The sequence below is a fragment of the Macrobrachium rosenbergii genome, chromosome 58, assembly GCF_040412425.1.
Source record: "Macrobrachium rosenbergii isolate ZJJX-2024 chromosome 58, ASM4041242v1, whole genome shotgun sequence".
In the NCBI taxonomy this organism is placed as follows: domain Eukaryota; kingdom Metazoa; phylum Arthropoda; class Malacostraca; order Decapoda; family Palaemonidae; genus Macrobrachium; species Macrobrachium rosenbergii.
Window position 1 is genome coordinate 24,514,904 of NC_089798.1, and position 13,545 is coordinate 24,528,448.

At 42.0% G+C, this 13,545-nt stretch overlaps 2 protein-coding genes across 2 annotated transcripts in view; both read right to left on the reverse strand.

Moving 5' to 3' along the window:
• Wwox (WW domain-containing oxidoreductase) overlaps positions 1-11,543 on the reverse strand; it is a 663,476-nt gene extending 651,933 nt beyond the window's left edge. Inside the window, exons 1-2 of the mRNA XM_067102038.1 lie at positions 11,067-11,543; positions 1,787-1,883 (exon numbers count right to left, since the gene is read on the reverse strand). Coding sequence (XP_066958139.1) covers positions 1,787-1,883; positions 11,067-11,543 — 574 coding nt within the window. The remainder of the gene's footprint in view (positions 1-1,786; positions 1,884-11,066) is intronic.
• LOC136837166 (uncharacterized) overlaps positions 1-13,545 on the reverse strand; it is a 195,276-nt gene that overhangs the window by 137,770 nt on the left and 43,961 nt on the right. The gene's annotated exons all lie outside the window — the stretch shown is intronic.

Consider the following 13,545-nt stretch of genomic DNA (forward strand, 5'->3'; position numbering starts at 1 on the left):
CCCTGATATATATACAGGCAGTCCCCGGTTTACGATGGGGGTTCCGTTCTGACGACGCGTCGTAAGCTGAAAATCGTCGTAAACCGGAAAAATCGTCGAAAATCGTAAGAAAACCTTACTTTTAATCCTTTGAGTATCCTTTGGGTATCTTGAAAATGACATAACCTGCATTTTTATTGAGTCTTTCATGAAAAACCCTATAAAATTTTACCATTCTACTGTTTTGGAAGCGAGAGAGAGAGAGAGAGAGAGAGAGAGAGAGAGAGAGAGAGAGAGAGAGAGAGAGAGAGAGAGAGAGGGAGAGAGAGAGAGAGAGAGAGAGAGCCTCACCACTTATCTACCAGAAAAAGACTTGGAATTTTACAGAACTACACTGCTCTCCCATTTTTACTTTAAGTATCATCCTACATCAAATATAGCTTAAATTATTATCCTGTTACTACTGTATTAATCTTTGAAATTATATTAATATCTTTTCAAAGTCGTCTTAAACACTAGTACCCTTTTCCAGCCAGAGAGAGAGAGAGAGAGAGAGAGAGAATGAATTACCACTACGACTTACATTCAGCCATTCTTGTGCTGGCACGAGAGAGAGAGAGAGAGAGAGAGAGAGAGAGAGAGTTTATCTCTTTAATCTCTTGAGGAATGTTAATCCATTTCTCTTTACTGCGACTGAAAACAAAAATTGTTTTTTTCTTTGCGTTCCAAAGATGTAAGCTACCACTACTTTTACCAAGCACTTTTAAAGCACCATGAACACACACACACACACACACACACACGCAGTGTGCATAGGTAAAGAGACTCAAATTAGCAGTATCTTTTCCTGTGAGAGTGAAGGGCTGAACTTAGTATCGATTTATAATATATCTATCCATTTCTCATTCTACCTTTTGGAGAGAGAGAGAGAGAGAGAGAGAGAGAGAGAGAGAGAGAGAGAGAGAGAGAGAGAGAGAGAGAGAGAGAGAGAAAGAATGCATAAATGTTGTAATTTCAGTATACTGTATTTGAATTATTATTATTTAATCTTATTAATATTTGAAAATTAGCTCTTATTAGGTAAGTCATTTATATATCATACAAACGTAGTTAGTCGTCATCTCCCACAAATTTGTTAGAAAAATCTTATGCAGTCATTCTCTCTCTCACGTCGGTGAGAGAGAAAAAAAAAATACTACGCACCCTCTTTATAGTGTATGCAAAGCCCGTGAGGTACAAGCTTTGTGATTGGTTAAAATCCCACCCTTCCTGCCAATAGCATGTCGTCAAGGAGGGCGGGAAGGGGATGAGGGGGTTGTTACAAGTTGTTATTGGCTACTGTCAGTCCTGCCAGCCAATAGCGTATTTAGGTGGTACTGAGAAATTCATTAGTGACGTCTGAAGTCTAGAAAAGCATACCCCCAAAGTTATCTTCAGTAACAGATTTTTTAGTAACTGGCACCACAAACCCCAGAGCATGTTATTGAACGATTTGTAAAAGGAACAGCACAATTTATAGTGATACTACTTACGCAAAATGTACCAAACATTCAGAATTTCTAGAAGCTACCACATTCACCACAATAACTGGAGTGCCACAACTATTGACTTTCAAGTTTTTTATAGTACAGCTACTCCCTGTTTTCTGTTATCTGAAGAATCAATTTTTTCATTCTAACAGATTTTATGAATGACCAGTAAATAACCATAACAACTACAAAGACAAAAACATTATACACTAATTACAATGACACTGCTAGTATTTGACAAATAAATTTGTCACGAAAAATCTTAAATAATATTTTACCGCCTGTGACTCTCTTCTTCTTATTAGTCCTTGGGTGATGCCACTGCGTTGTCTGTGTAGCATGACTGGAAGTAATAAATAAAACTACTTTTGAATTCTATGAACAAAAAAATAAATGTTATGCTTAAAGCCAAACTAAATATTAGTATTTCTTAAACTAATTTTAGTGTTTTCCAAAATGCAAACCATTATTCTACATAAGCCTTAGCTGGGAGCCACAGTTCGTAGTTCACCATGAAATCGAATGACTATGGAAATAAGCACCCACAACCACAAGAAACGCTCCTACACTCAACTACTGTTGCTGGGTGCTTATGTTTCTGCAAAAACACCAATAAAATAGGGGCAGAGTCAAATGACATATCTATCAGAAGTGACGTCAGCCAGTCCTACTGTTTCCACTACATAAAGGCACTCACACATTCTTTTGTTAATGGACCGAAATTTCTGCTCAAGTTGACGGCACTGATCACTGCATCAAAGGGATGGATATTTTAGTTAGCTAATACACTTCCCGTATTTTAAAATGCTTTTGAAAAAACTGTACTATTTAAGCTCTGAATATATGACAAACAACATCAATTGATTGTACAGATTTAGATCTCCCATCTCATGATAGAAATGCCTGAGACTACAGTACTAGAAATTTTACCTTATTGTGTTCCAATGAACATTATCATTTTGGTCAAAATTCGACCATAACATAATAATCCTTCTCTTCTGGTGATTTTTTGTGCCATCAAATTGCTGTAAAGATGTCAGACGTCTCTTCGTTTTCGCATCAATCATGTCATGCATTGCATTTCTTAAAATGTCAAGACTCTCACATAAATATTAATGTGTAGAATTTTCTGGCCTTTCCGCCAATATGTATCTCATCATTGTACATTTATGATGTCTCTCATAATTGCCATTTGTTTGTCTGTCAACAAACACAAATTGCTCAGAGTGCGGGTCACGGCAATCGTGTAATGTCCCCGTTCAACAGGTTTTCTTTAGTGAACCTCCCATTTTCTACAGTGCCTTTTTCTCCTGACCTCAGGTGGGGGTACCTAGCCATGTTTTGTTTATGTAAATGTGCATTTATTACTTACTTATTTGTGCCCTTTTGTATTGTACATGTGTCAGAGCATGTTGTGTCTAATCTGTTAATTTTATTTGTCACGTTATCTGTATTTACCTGTCCTGTTTCACACTGAGAACAATTGACCCCAGGTCACCTGTATGTCCTTGTACTGACGTCCGCACATCGCTTTATAAGCGACCTGCTCCCTTAATAAACTAGCAGTCAATGTCTACCTGCTCTCTCTTTTGCACCCTCTCACAGTGGTGACCCCGGAGTGGTTCCCAGAGCCATTAATGGACCCAAACGGCGACTCAGTCTTGGCCCGATGAACTACCCCACGCCCCTAATGGACTAACTATGGCGCTTTAACAAAACGTTCGGGTGTACCGACCCTCGTCGGCAGATCACCGGCGTCATTAGTGGGCCCACACGGCTCGCCCCCAAGTGTGTATTGATGCGAGTGTAACTCACACTCCAAGTGAGAGTGCAGAAGCGAGCATGGACGCAGACATTCCCTCCCACATACAAATAACAGAACTTCGCGGAGTCTGATATCTCCCTCGCACAAAACCCACTCGCGGCCTCCCCCACGCCAAGGCTCGCGCGCTCCTCCACGCTGGTACCTACTCCTCGCACGCTGCCCTTCCTGACGGACCAACCAAGGTCTGCCCTTGCCATAAAGCTGCCGCCGTTCACATGCCACAACCCGTCATCATGGCTCTACAGGGTCAAGGGGCAGTTCAGGTTGGCAGGCCTGACCAACGAAGTGCTGCAGGCAGACATTGTAATTAATGCCCTCCAGGAGGAGGTTTACAGGAAGATCGCCCCGTGGGTGTCTGCCGCAAGTCCTACCACCTACAAGAAGCTGAAGTCCTCTCTCGTCGAGACCTGCTCCCTGCTGATCTCTGAGAGAGCTGCCCGCGCCCTCGACCTCGCCAACAACCCCTGGCACGACCAGAACCTTCTGGAGACGTGGAACGTCATCCAGGACCTTCTCATCCTACCAGTGACGGACGGCAGCAGCAGGCACATGGAGATAAGCCTGTCGAGGGAGATCTTCCTCCATCAGCTCCTCCCGGAGGTTCAGACCCAGATCTTGCAGCCTTACACCCTGTCCCTCAAGGACCTGATTAAAACGGCACAGCAGCTGACTGACTCCAAGAGGGCAGTGAAGTGGGCATCCATGCCCGCACACCCCATCAACTCCCTCCAGCTGGAGGAAACCGCAGAAGAGGAGATAAACGCCATTGTCAGGAAGCGGCCAACCCATCACCAGAAGCAATTGCCGGGGCCTTGCTACTACCACCAGCAGAACGGCAGGGACGCCCGGAACTGTGAGCCTCCCTGCCCTTTTGCCCATCCAAAAAAACGGGGGTGGCGGCAGCCAACAGCACAGGCCGCCATGGCAGCAGAAGCACCCGGGAGCCCCGCACCAGTAGGTTTCTACGTCCGCGACACCATCTCCGGCAGGATGATGCTGATCGACACTGGGGCCGTGCACTCAGTGTTCTCGCCGTCCAGAGAGGACCGCAAACGCCCGTCGGACCCGGCTGCCTCCCTGACAGCTGCCAACGGGTCCCCCATCCTCTCCTGCGACACCAAGCTCCTGTCAGTCTCCATCCTGGGCCGGAGGTACAAGTAGAGCTTCATCGTCGCGGACATGAGGACCCCACATCTGGGTGAGGACTTCCTAGCCCACTTTGGACTGGCAGTCGACGTCGGCCGCAAATGCCTGCTAGACACCGAGTCCTACCAGTCCCTTCCCCTGGTGATGGGCCCCAGTCTGTTCCATCGCTCCACACCAGTACGCCTCACTTCTGAAGCAATTCCCGAGGTATTCAAGCCTGAACTGTGTCAGGTGTCCGGGGCCCCTGCCAAACACAGAGTTTACCACCACATCAAAATGAAGGACCCCCCAAAGCACGCGAAGTTCTGGAGGCTTCCCCCTCGGCGCCTTCAGGAGGCCAAGGATGCTTTCGCCGAGATGGAGCGTATGGGCATATGTAGAAAGGCCTTCAGCCCGTGGGCCTCCTCCCTCCACATGGTGCAGAAACCAGACAGCTCCTGGAGACCTTGCGGCGACTACAGGCAGCTCAACCTCGCCACAGAACCAGATCACTACCCTCTCTCAAACATGCAAGACCTCACGGCCTCTTTCCACGGGGGCCAAAATATTTTCTAAATTGGATCTCTTAAAATCCTACTTCCAGGTACCAGTAGCTCCAGAGGATATCCCCAAAACCGCCATCATCATGCCCTTCGGGTCCTACGTCTTCGCCTTCTCCACCTTTGGCCTGAGGAACACAAGGGCGACTTTCCAGAGACTGATGGAAAGCATCCTGGGGGACCTGAACTTCTGCGTCTGTTATGCAGATGACATTTTAATTTTTTCCAGATCCCACAAAGAACACCTGCAGCGCCTGCAGGAGAACAGCCTCGTCGTCAGGTTTGACAAATACACCTTCAGTGTCGAAAGAGTCAACTTCCTGGGCCACGAGGTCTCCCCGGGAGGCGTCCGCCCACTCGCATCGAAAGTCGAAGCCGTTGCCAGGTTCCCCACCCCTACCTCTGTCAGGGCCATACAAGAATTCCTCGGGATGGTCAACTACTACAGGAGGTTCATCCCCAGGGTCGCACACACCATGACCCCCCTGACAGAGATCCTGAAGGGCCATCCAAAGACCTTAGTGTGGGGCCCCGACCAGCAGCGGGCTTTCTCCCTGACAAAGGCCGCCCTCGCCAAGGCAACTGCCTTGGCCCACCAGGACCCCAACGTCCCCCTCCAGCTGACAACGGACGCCAGCAACGTCGCCTGTGGGGCCATCCTGGAGCAGGTCGTCACCGGAGCCCCCCAGCCCATCGCCTTCTTCAGCAGGAAGCTCAGCCCCGCCGACTGCCACTACAGCTCTTCGACAACGAACTCTGCGCAGTGTACGTCACTTCAAGTTCCTCCTGGAAGGCATGCCCTTCACAATTTAGACGGACCACCAGCCGTTGGTCCACACCTTCATAAAGCAGGGGGATCCATGGTCCTCCAGGCAGCAGCAGCATCTCACAGCCATCGCGGAGTTCACCTGCACCATCAAATACCTCCCCAGCAGGGAGAACCCTGTAGCAGACGCCCTCTCGAGGCTCGAACTCAACGCAGTGCAGCTTGGGATCGACTACGAGGACCTCACCTGGGAGCAGGCCACCGACATAGAGGTTCCAGCTTACCGCACCGCCATCACATCGCTGAAGTGGAAGGACGTGCTCCTCACCCCTGGGGGAGCCAACACTGCTGAGCGACGTAAGCGCTGGCCACCCCCGCCCGCTGGTACCTACCTCCTGCTGCCGTCTGGTTTTCGACATCATCCACGGGCTGTCCCACCCCTCCAGCAGGACGACGGCCAAGCTGCTGGCAGAGAAGTTTGTCTGGCACGGCATACGGAAGGACGTGATGACCTGGATGAGGCAGTGCACCCAGTGCCAGACCAGCAAAGTAGGGCGCCACACCGAGTCAGGGATGGGCGACTTCCCCCAGCCAGGAAGGTGTTTAGGACACATCCATGTCGACGTCGTAGGCCCCCTTCCCCCATAAGGCGGGGCCAAGTATCTTCTGACAGTCGTCGACCGCTCCACCAGGTGGCCCAAAGCGACGCCCATGGAAGAAGCCACAGCCAGTGCATTCGCCGAGGCCCTCCTCTCCAGCTGGATCAGCCGGTTCGGTGTCCCGGACCATATAACGATGGACAGGGGCCCAGCCTTCCTGTATGAGCTGTGGACCACCCTGGCACACCTGCTGAGGACCACTCACCACAGCACCACCGCCTACAACCCCGCGGCCAATGGATTGGTGGAAAGGTTCCACAGGTCCTTGAAGGTGTCCCTCAGGCCCACTGCATCGCCGAGAATTGAAAGTACCAGCTGCCCTGGGTCCTCCTCAGGCTGAGGACCGCCCCCAGAGCCAATGGCGACCCATCTGCAGCAGAAAAAGTCTACGGGGAGTCTCTCGTAGTCCCGGGTGAACTCATCACGGGGGATCGCCACAACCTGATGGTCCAGAGGCTCTGTGACATGGTCAGAAAGTTAGCCCCCTGCCAGTGGACGTATACCGACAGGACGACCCCCTTCACGCCTCCCGGTCTGTCCTCCACCATCCACGTCTTCATCAGGAACAACACCGTTCACCCGCCCTTAACCAGGCCCTACAGGGGGCCCTTCCTTGTGCTGGAGAGAACAAAAAGGCATTCTGGCTGGCCATCCACGGGAAGAACGACTGGGTGTCGACAGACCGCCTCAAGCCTGCACTGTTGGAGGAGGATGTTGGCGACACCCCTCAACGCCCTCCGCAGGAGACGTCGCCCCCACAGCCCACCCCGCCCACAAGAAAGTCGCATGGCCGCCTCCATAAGGCCCTGGACCCAGGCAGCGCTGTAGCCAACCGCTCCCTGCACGCAACGCACCCCCCAGCTGACATCGCGGAGCCATGGCCCTCTCCAGCGCCCCAGCAGATACTTGCTTTAATCAGACGTTACCTACGTCTTGGAGGGGGGGGTATTGTAAAGTCCCCACTCAATGGGTTTTCTTTAGTGAACCTCCCATTTTCTACGGTGCCTTTTTCTCCTGACCTCAAGTCAGGTACTAGCCATGTTTTATTTATGTAAATATGCATTTATTACGTACTTATTTGTGCCCTTTTGTATTGTACATGTGTCAGAGCATGTGGTGTCTAATCTGTTAATTTTATTTCTCACATTATCTGTATTTACCTGTCCTGTTTCACATTGAGAACAATTGACCTCAGGTCACCTGTATGTCTTTGTACTGATGTCTGCACGCCGCTTTATAAGCAACCCGCTCCCTTAATAAACTAGTAGTCAATGTCTACCTGCTCTCTCTTTTGCACCCTCTCACAATCGAAGGTCGGGTACCACGTTTCCGTCCACACTCTGCCATGTATACTTGTGTTCAGGTAATAAATAATTCAATGCCCAGTTGACCTTTCTTGTCCTAACATTACAACAAATCCACTTTTGCAATGACATTCTTGATTAATTGCCCAATATACTGCAGTACATCCAGTTTGACAAAAGTCCACCTGAACATGCTTGTAACCCACATCTTTCACAATTTTAAAACTACCATAATAAGCAGACTGAGTTGATTTGTGAGATTCAGGTGATAAGCAAGCACTGGCCATTCAGCACTTGAGAAAGTGAAAAGAGGGAGCGAGCAGCTTGGCAGGAAGATAAAGAGGTCCATAGAATAAACGAGATGAAGTACAAGGATTTACAGGTGGATTATTATTATTATTAAAATAGTTTTACCATACCACTGAGCTGATTATCAGCTCTAACGGGACTGGCCCGAAGGATTTATTTGTACTTATTTTAATTCTTTCATATTTTGTCAATTAAGTTACAATTTTTCAAAAAAATATATTTGGATTAATTGCAAATGTTGAAGCTTCTGATAAAATTTCACTGATCGATTTATTTCCAAAAATTGATAGTCGCTGTCGATGATACTTTGGTGATTCACACAGTAAATGTTTAATAGTTATCACTACCTTCCATTCAGAAAGAGCATTCAGAATTGTTATGTGGGCTATTCATCAGATGTCTATGTGTTAGACAAGAATGCCTATTTGGAGATGTGTCAAAATTACTTGCGTATGACTCTTTGGTATGATGAACTCCATTTTCCAAAATTAGGTTTTATTTGTTTTAATTTATTACTTTCGGTTTCTTCATTCCATGTATTTTGCCATTTTTTTATAATACTTATTTTTATGTTATATAATCATTAATAGTGATATTTACATCTGATCTTGTCATATGAGCTGCTACTTTGGCTGCTTGATCAGCCTCCTCATTTCCCCTGATCCCTATATGAGCAGGGGATCAAACATATTTCTCTATTTTTCCCATTTTTATATAACTTATGGAGTCATAATTTAATCTGTTGTACAATATTATTTTTTGGTTTGTAACTCTGAATGGCTTGTACAGGTGTTTCTTGAGTCGCTAAAAATCACAAAATTACTGAATGATGGTTCTTTAATTATTCTTATGGCCGATGCAATTGCACACAACTCTGCTGTGAATGTTCAGGCATTATCAGGTAAAGAGAACTGATACATTTTGTCTTGGGATACTGCAGTATATCCCACTCCATACTGTGATTTAGATCCGTCTGTGTATATTGCGTAATGCAGACCTTTTCGGAATATATGTTCTACTGTATGTTGTCTATAGTGTTCTGGGGTAGATGGGTAATTTTTTGATAAATATTTTAAGTGGGTGCAAATTCTTATTTTATTCATAGTCCAAGGAGGATGTAGTTTTACTATTAAAGGTAAATGTATATTTATATTCAGTGACTCAAACAATCTTTTAGCCCTAGCAGGGAAAGGTGGTGAATGACTGTTTATAAATACATCTCTTGATTCAAATAATTTTTTGATTGGTGAATCACTTGTCTGAATTCTTGGGGCACTTTTCATTGTTATTAATTCTCTATGGAGAGAGAGTGGGAGTCACCACATTCAACTTGTAAAGAGGAGTTTGATGATGATCTAAGGCTCCTGAATACATTCTAAGGTCTCCGTTGAAATGAGTCTAACGTTTTCAGCGTTGTGTCTGATGCTGAGCCACATATTTTGCTTCCATAATCAATGACAGACAACACTGTTGCTTTATGCAGCACAGCAAGGGTGTGTCTACTGGCTCCCCAAGTAGTGTTTGATAGTTTTTTAATTAGATTTAATACTCCTTTACATTTTGATTTCATGTGTTATGTGGGTTTTCCAATTCAATGAGTATCAAACACTAATCTTCAAAATTTTGTTGTTTGGCCAACTTGTATACTATGGTTCCTGATTTTCAAATCTATTTCTTAACTTTTTTCCACTATTTATTTCTATAAAACATGAATGATTGAGTTTTATCTATGGAAAATTTAAAGCCTACAGATGAGGCCTATGCGCCTATTTTTATTATGGTTTTATTAATGATTTGTTCTGCATGTTTTATGCAAGATGCTGAATAATTTGTGGCAAAATCGTCTGTATGGAGGTTAATTTTAAATTTCAATAGGTAGATTATTACTAACATCATTCACTGCTTAAGTAAACAGTGTGCCACCAAGGATGCTTCCCTGTGGAACACCATTTTCAAGTGGAAATGTTTTTGACAAAATATCATGAATTCTTACCTTAAAAGAGCAATCTATCAGAAAGTTTTGCATACCTCCATGTAGGATCATATGCATTTTTAGTGTAAAAAAAAAAGACAGCTACAGTAATAGTAACTTGTTTTCATTCAAATCCTCTATGTATGTGGTTTTCTAAGCTAGATAGAGAATCTAATGTAGATCTGTTACATTGTGACCCGAACTGAGTGGGAGTCAAAATTTTATTTCCCGAATGTGCCATGTTAGTTAAGCATTTACCATTTCATCCAGTAATTTGCATAAGCAACTTGTTAAAGAAACTGGTCTGCAGTTATTTACATTACTGGAATCCCTTCCAAGTTTGGGGATAGGAATTATTATAGCATTTTGCCATTCATCAAGAAATAAATTTCGAATCTATAAATGATTATAAAACTGTAATAGGTATGACTTTACCAAAGGTGCTAAGTGGCAGATTATTTATTTAAAAACAATAATCATCAACTCCAGGAGCAGATTTATTGCTGTTCAAGAGAGCGTATTCCAACTCTTCCATACTAAATTTTCTATTATAATATATATCTTCTATTGTTTTGAAATTTATTTGTATTAATTCTACATTATTTTTTGTGCAGAAATGTTCATCTAAATTTTCATCGCTACTTACATTTGCTAAGTTTCTCCTCTTATATTACAATTTATTTCTTTCAGATCTAGTATTCTTTTTTCATCTTCTAATATGGCATGTCTAGGTGGTTTGACATGGGTACCATTTGTTTTCCTGAATTTTTCCCATGTTTTTTTCTATGGGAGTATTATTAGAGATATCTGATACATATTTCTTCCATGAAATGATTCATCTTTGAAAATACTTCTTTTTAACATTTTGCAGATGTTTTGTTGTATAGATGTTTTAATGTATCAATTTCTAGTAATAGTATAGTCTGTTTTTGTAAATTTCCTTCTAATAATGGTAATGTTTAATTAATTTTATTGAATTTTTTATTCAAATTATCTAATCGTCTCTCTACTGAGTTTTATATTTATTAATTCTGTCACCTTATCAGGCCACAATGGAACTTTGTGTTTTGCTGGATGAGATTTTGATTTTGGTATTGCTTTATCAGCAGCATTTTTAATAAAATCAACAAGAAATTTACTAATTTCATTACAATCTTTAAAATACTCAAATGGTGGAATATCCCTAGTGTGCAATTCATATCGCTCCCAATATGCTTTATAAATGTTATAATGAGTGATATGCTCAGCAGGATTATTTTGTAATAATGAAATTAATATTGGGAAATGATCACTGGTGTACAAGTCATCAATTGTATTCCACACTAATCTGTCTACTATACTTGTTGCACATAGAGTTAAGTCTACTGAGGAAAGCATTCTATGTGTTTTTGAATAATAAGTGGTGATTTCGTCATCATTTCTACAGCACATGTCATTTGAATCCATGAATTCTTCTATTTCACCTCCTGCTCTATTTGGGTTTCTAGTTATAATCCCACATTGGGTTGTGAGCATTAAAATCACCTATTATTAATGTACGTTCTTTGTCAGTATTAAATAATTCTTTAAGTTTATCAGTGTCATAATTTTTATTCATATTTTAACACATGATATTTGCAAGTCAGCAATATTTACAGGTACTTTTTTATAAACTACTTTAAGTACATAACAAATTTCCTTCTTCCTCTCGTGATGTAGAGGCTAAGGTGTATTTACCTATTGTTGATACAATTTTGCTGACATGTTGTAAACATATCATTGGTTCATATTCTTTTAGTAATCATATTTCTTCTAAATGTAATCTGGTCTGCAGACCATTTACGTTCCACTATATAATACAGCTATTGAAAATATTATGTTGCAGTGGTCGAGTTTAGCTTTCTTTTTTTGTAGTGTCAACTTGCATTTTTCCTAATAATTTACTCATTTATTTTTTTCTTTTGATATATTAACCCTTTAACGCCGAAGCCCTATTTACAAAAACGTCTCCCGTATGCCGGCGGCGTTCGGTGAGTTAGTGCCGAAGCGGAAAAAAGTTTTTTTTAAAAAATCACAGCACGCTTAGTTTTTAAGATTAAGAGTTCATTTTTGGCTCATTTTTTTTGTCATTGCCTGAAGTTTAGTATGCAACCATCAGAAATGAAAAAAATATCATTATCATATATAAATATTGGAATATATGACAGCAAAAAAAAAACTCTTATATAATTGTATACAAATCGCGCTGTAAGCAAAACGGTTAAAGCTAATGACTTAATTTTTTTTAGTTGTATTGTACACAAATTGCGATGATTTTGGTATATAACAAATTTTAAAACGATCAAAGCAACACAGAGAAAATATTATCAAAAATGATGCATGAATTCGTAACGCGCGGACGTAAAATTTTTTTTTTTTTAAATTCACCATAAATCGAAATATTGTGCTAGAGACTTCCCGTTTGTTGAAAAATGAAGCTAATTGATTGAATATTACAAGACTGTAAGTGTTTTAGCTTACAATTGCAGTTTTCGACCATTTCGGTCGAGTTAAAGTTGACCGAAAGTCGAATTTTTTCTATTTATCGTGATTTATATGAAAATATTTCAAAACTGATAAAAGCTACAACCATGAGTTATTTTTTGTTGTATTGTAAATGAAATTGCGCACATTTTCATATATAAAACTTTATGTAACGACTAATATAAAACGGTGCAAATATTACGACAACGAGACGAAAGAATTTCTGAGATGTTCGGCCGAGTTACCACTAGCAGACGTAAGGAAAATGTTTTTTTAAAAAATTCATCACAAATCGAAATATTGTGCTAGAGACTTCCAATTTATTGCAAAATGAAGGTAAACGATTGAATATTACTAGAATGTAGGAGTTTTAGCTTACAATTGCGTTTTTTGACCATTTCGGTCGAGTTAAAGTTGACTGAAGGTTGAAATTTTGGCAGTTATCGTGATTTATGTGAAAATATTTCAAAGCTGATAAAAGCTACAACCATGAGCTAATTTCTGTTGTATTCTACATGAAATTGCACACATTTTCATATATAAAAGTTTATGTAACGACTAATGTAAAACGATGCAAACATTACGACAACATGACAAAAGAATTTCTGAGATGTTCGGCCGAGTTACCGCTAGCAGACGTAAGGAAAAAATTTTTTTCAGAAATTCACCATAAATCGAAATATTAAGCTAGAGACTTCCAGTTTGTTGCAAAATGAAGGTACATGATTGAATATTACTAGAATGTCACAGTTTTAGCTTATAATTGCGTTTTTTTACCATTTCGGTCGAGTTAAAGTTGACCGAAGCTTGAAATTTTGGCAGTTATCGTGATTTATATGAAAATATTTCAAAACTGATAAAAGCTACAACCATGAGTTATTTTCTGTTGTATTCTACATGAAATTGCGCACCTTTCCATATATAAAACTTTATGTAACGACTAATATAAAACAGTGCAAACATTACGACAACGTGACGAAAGAATTTCTGGCGCGGACGTAAGGAAAAAGTTTTT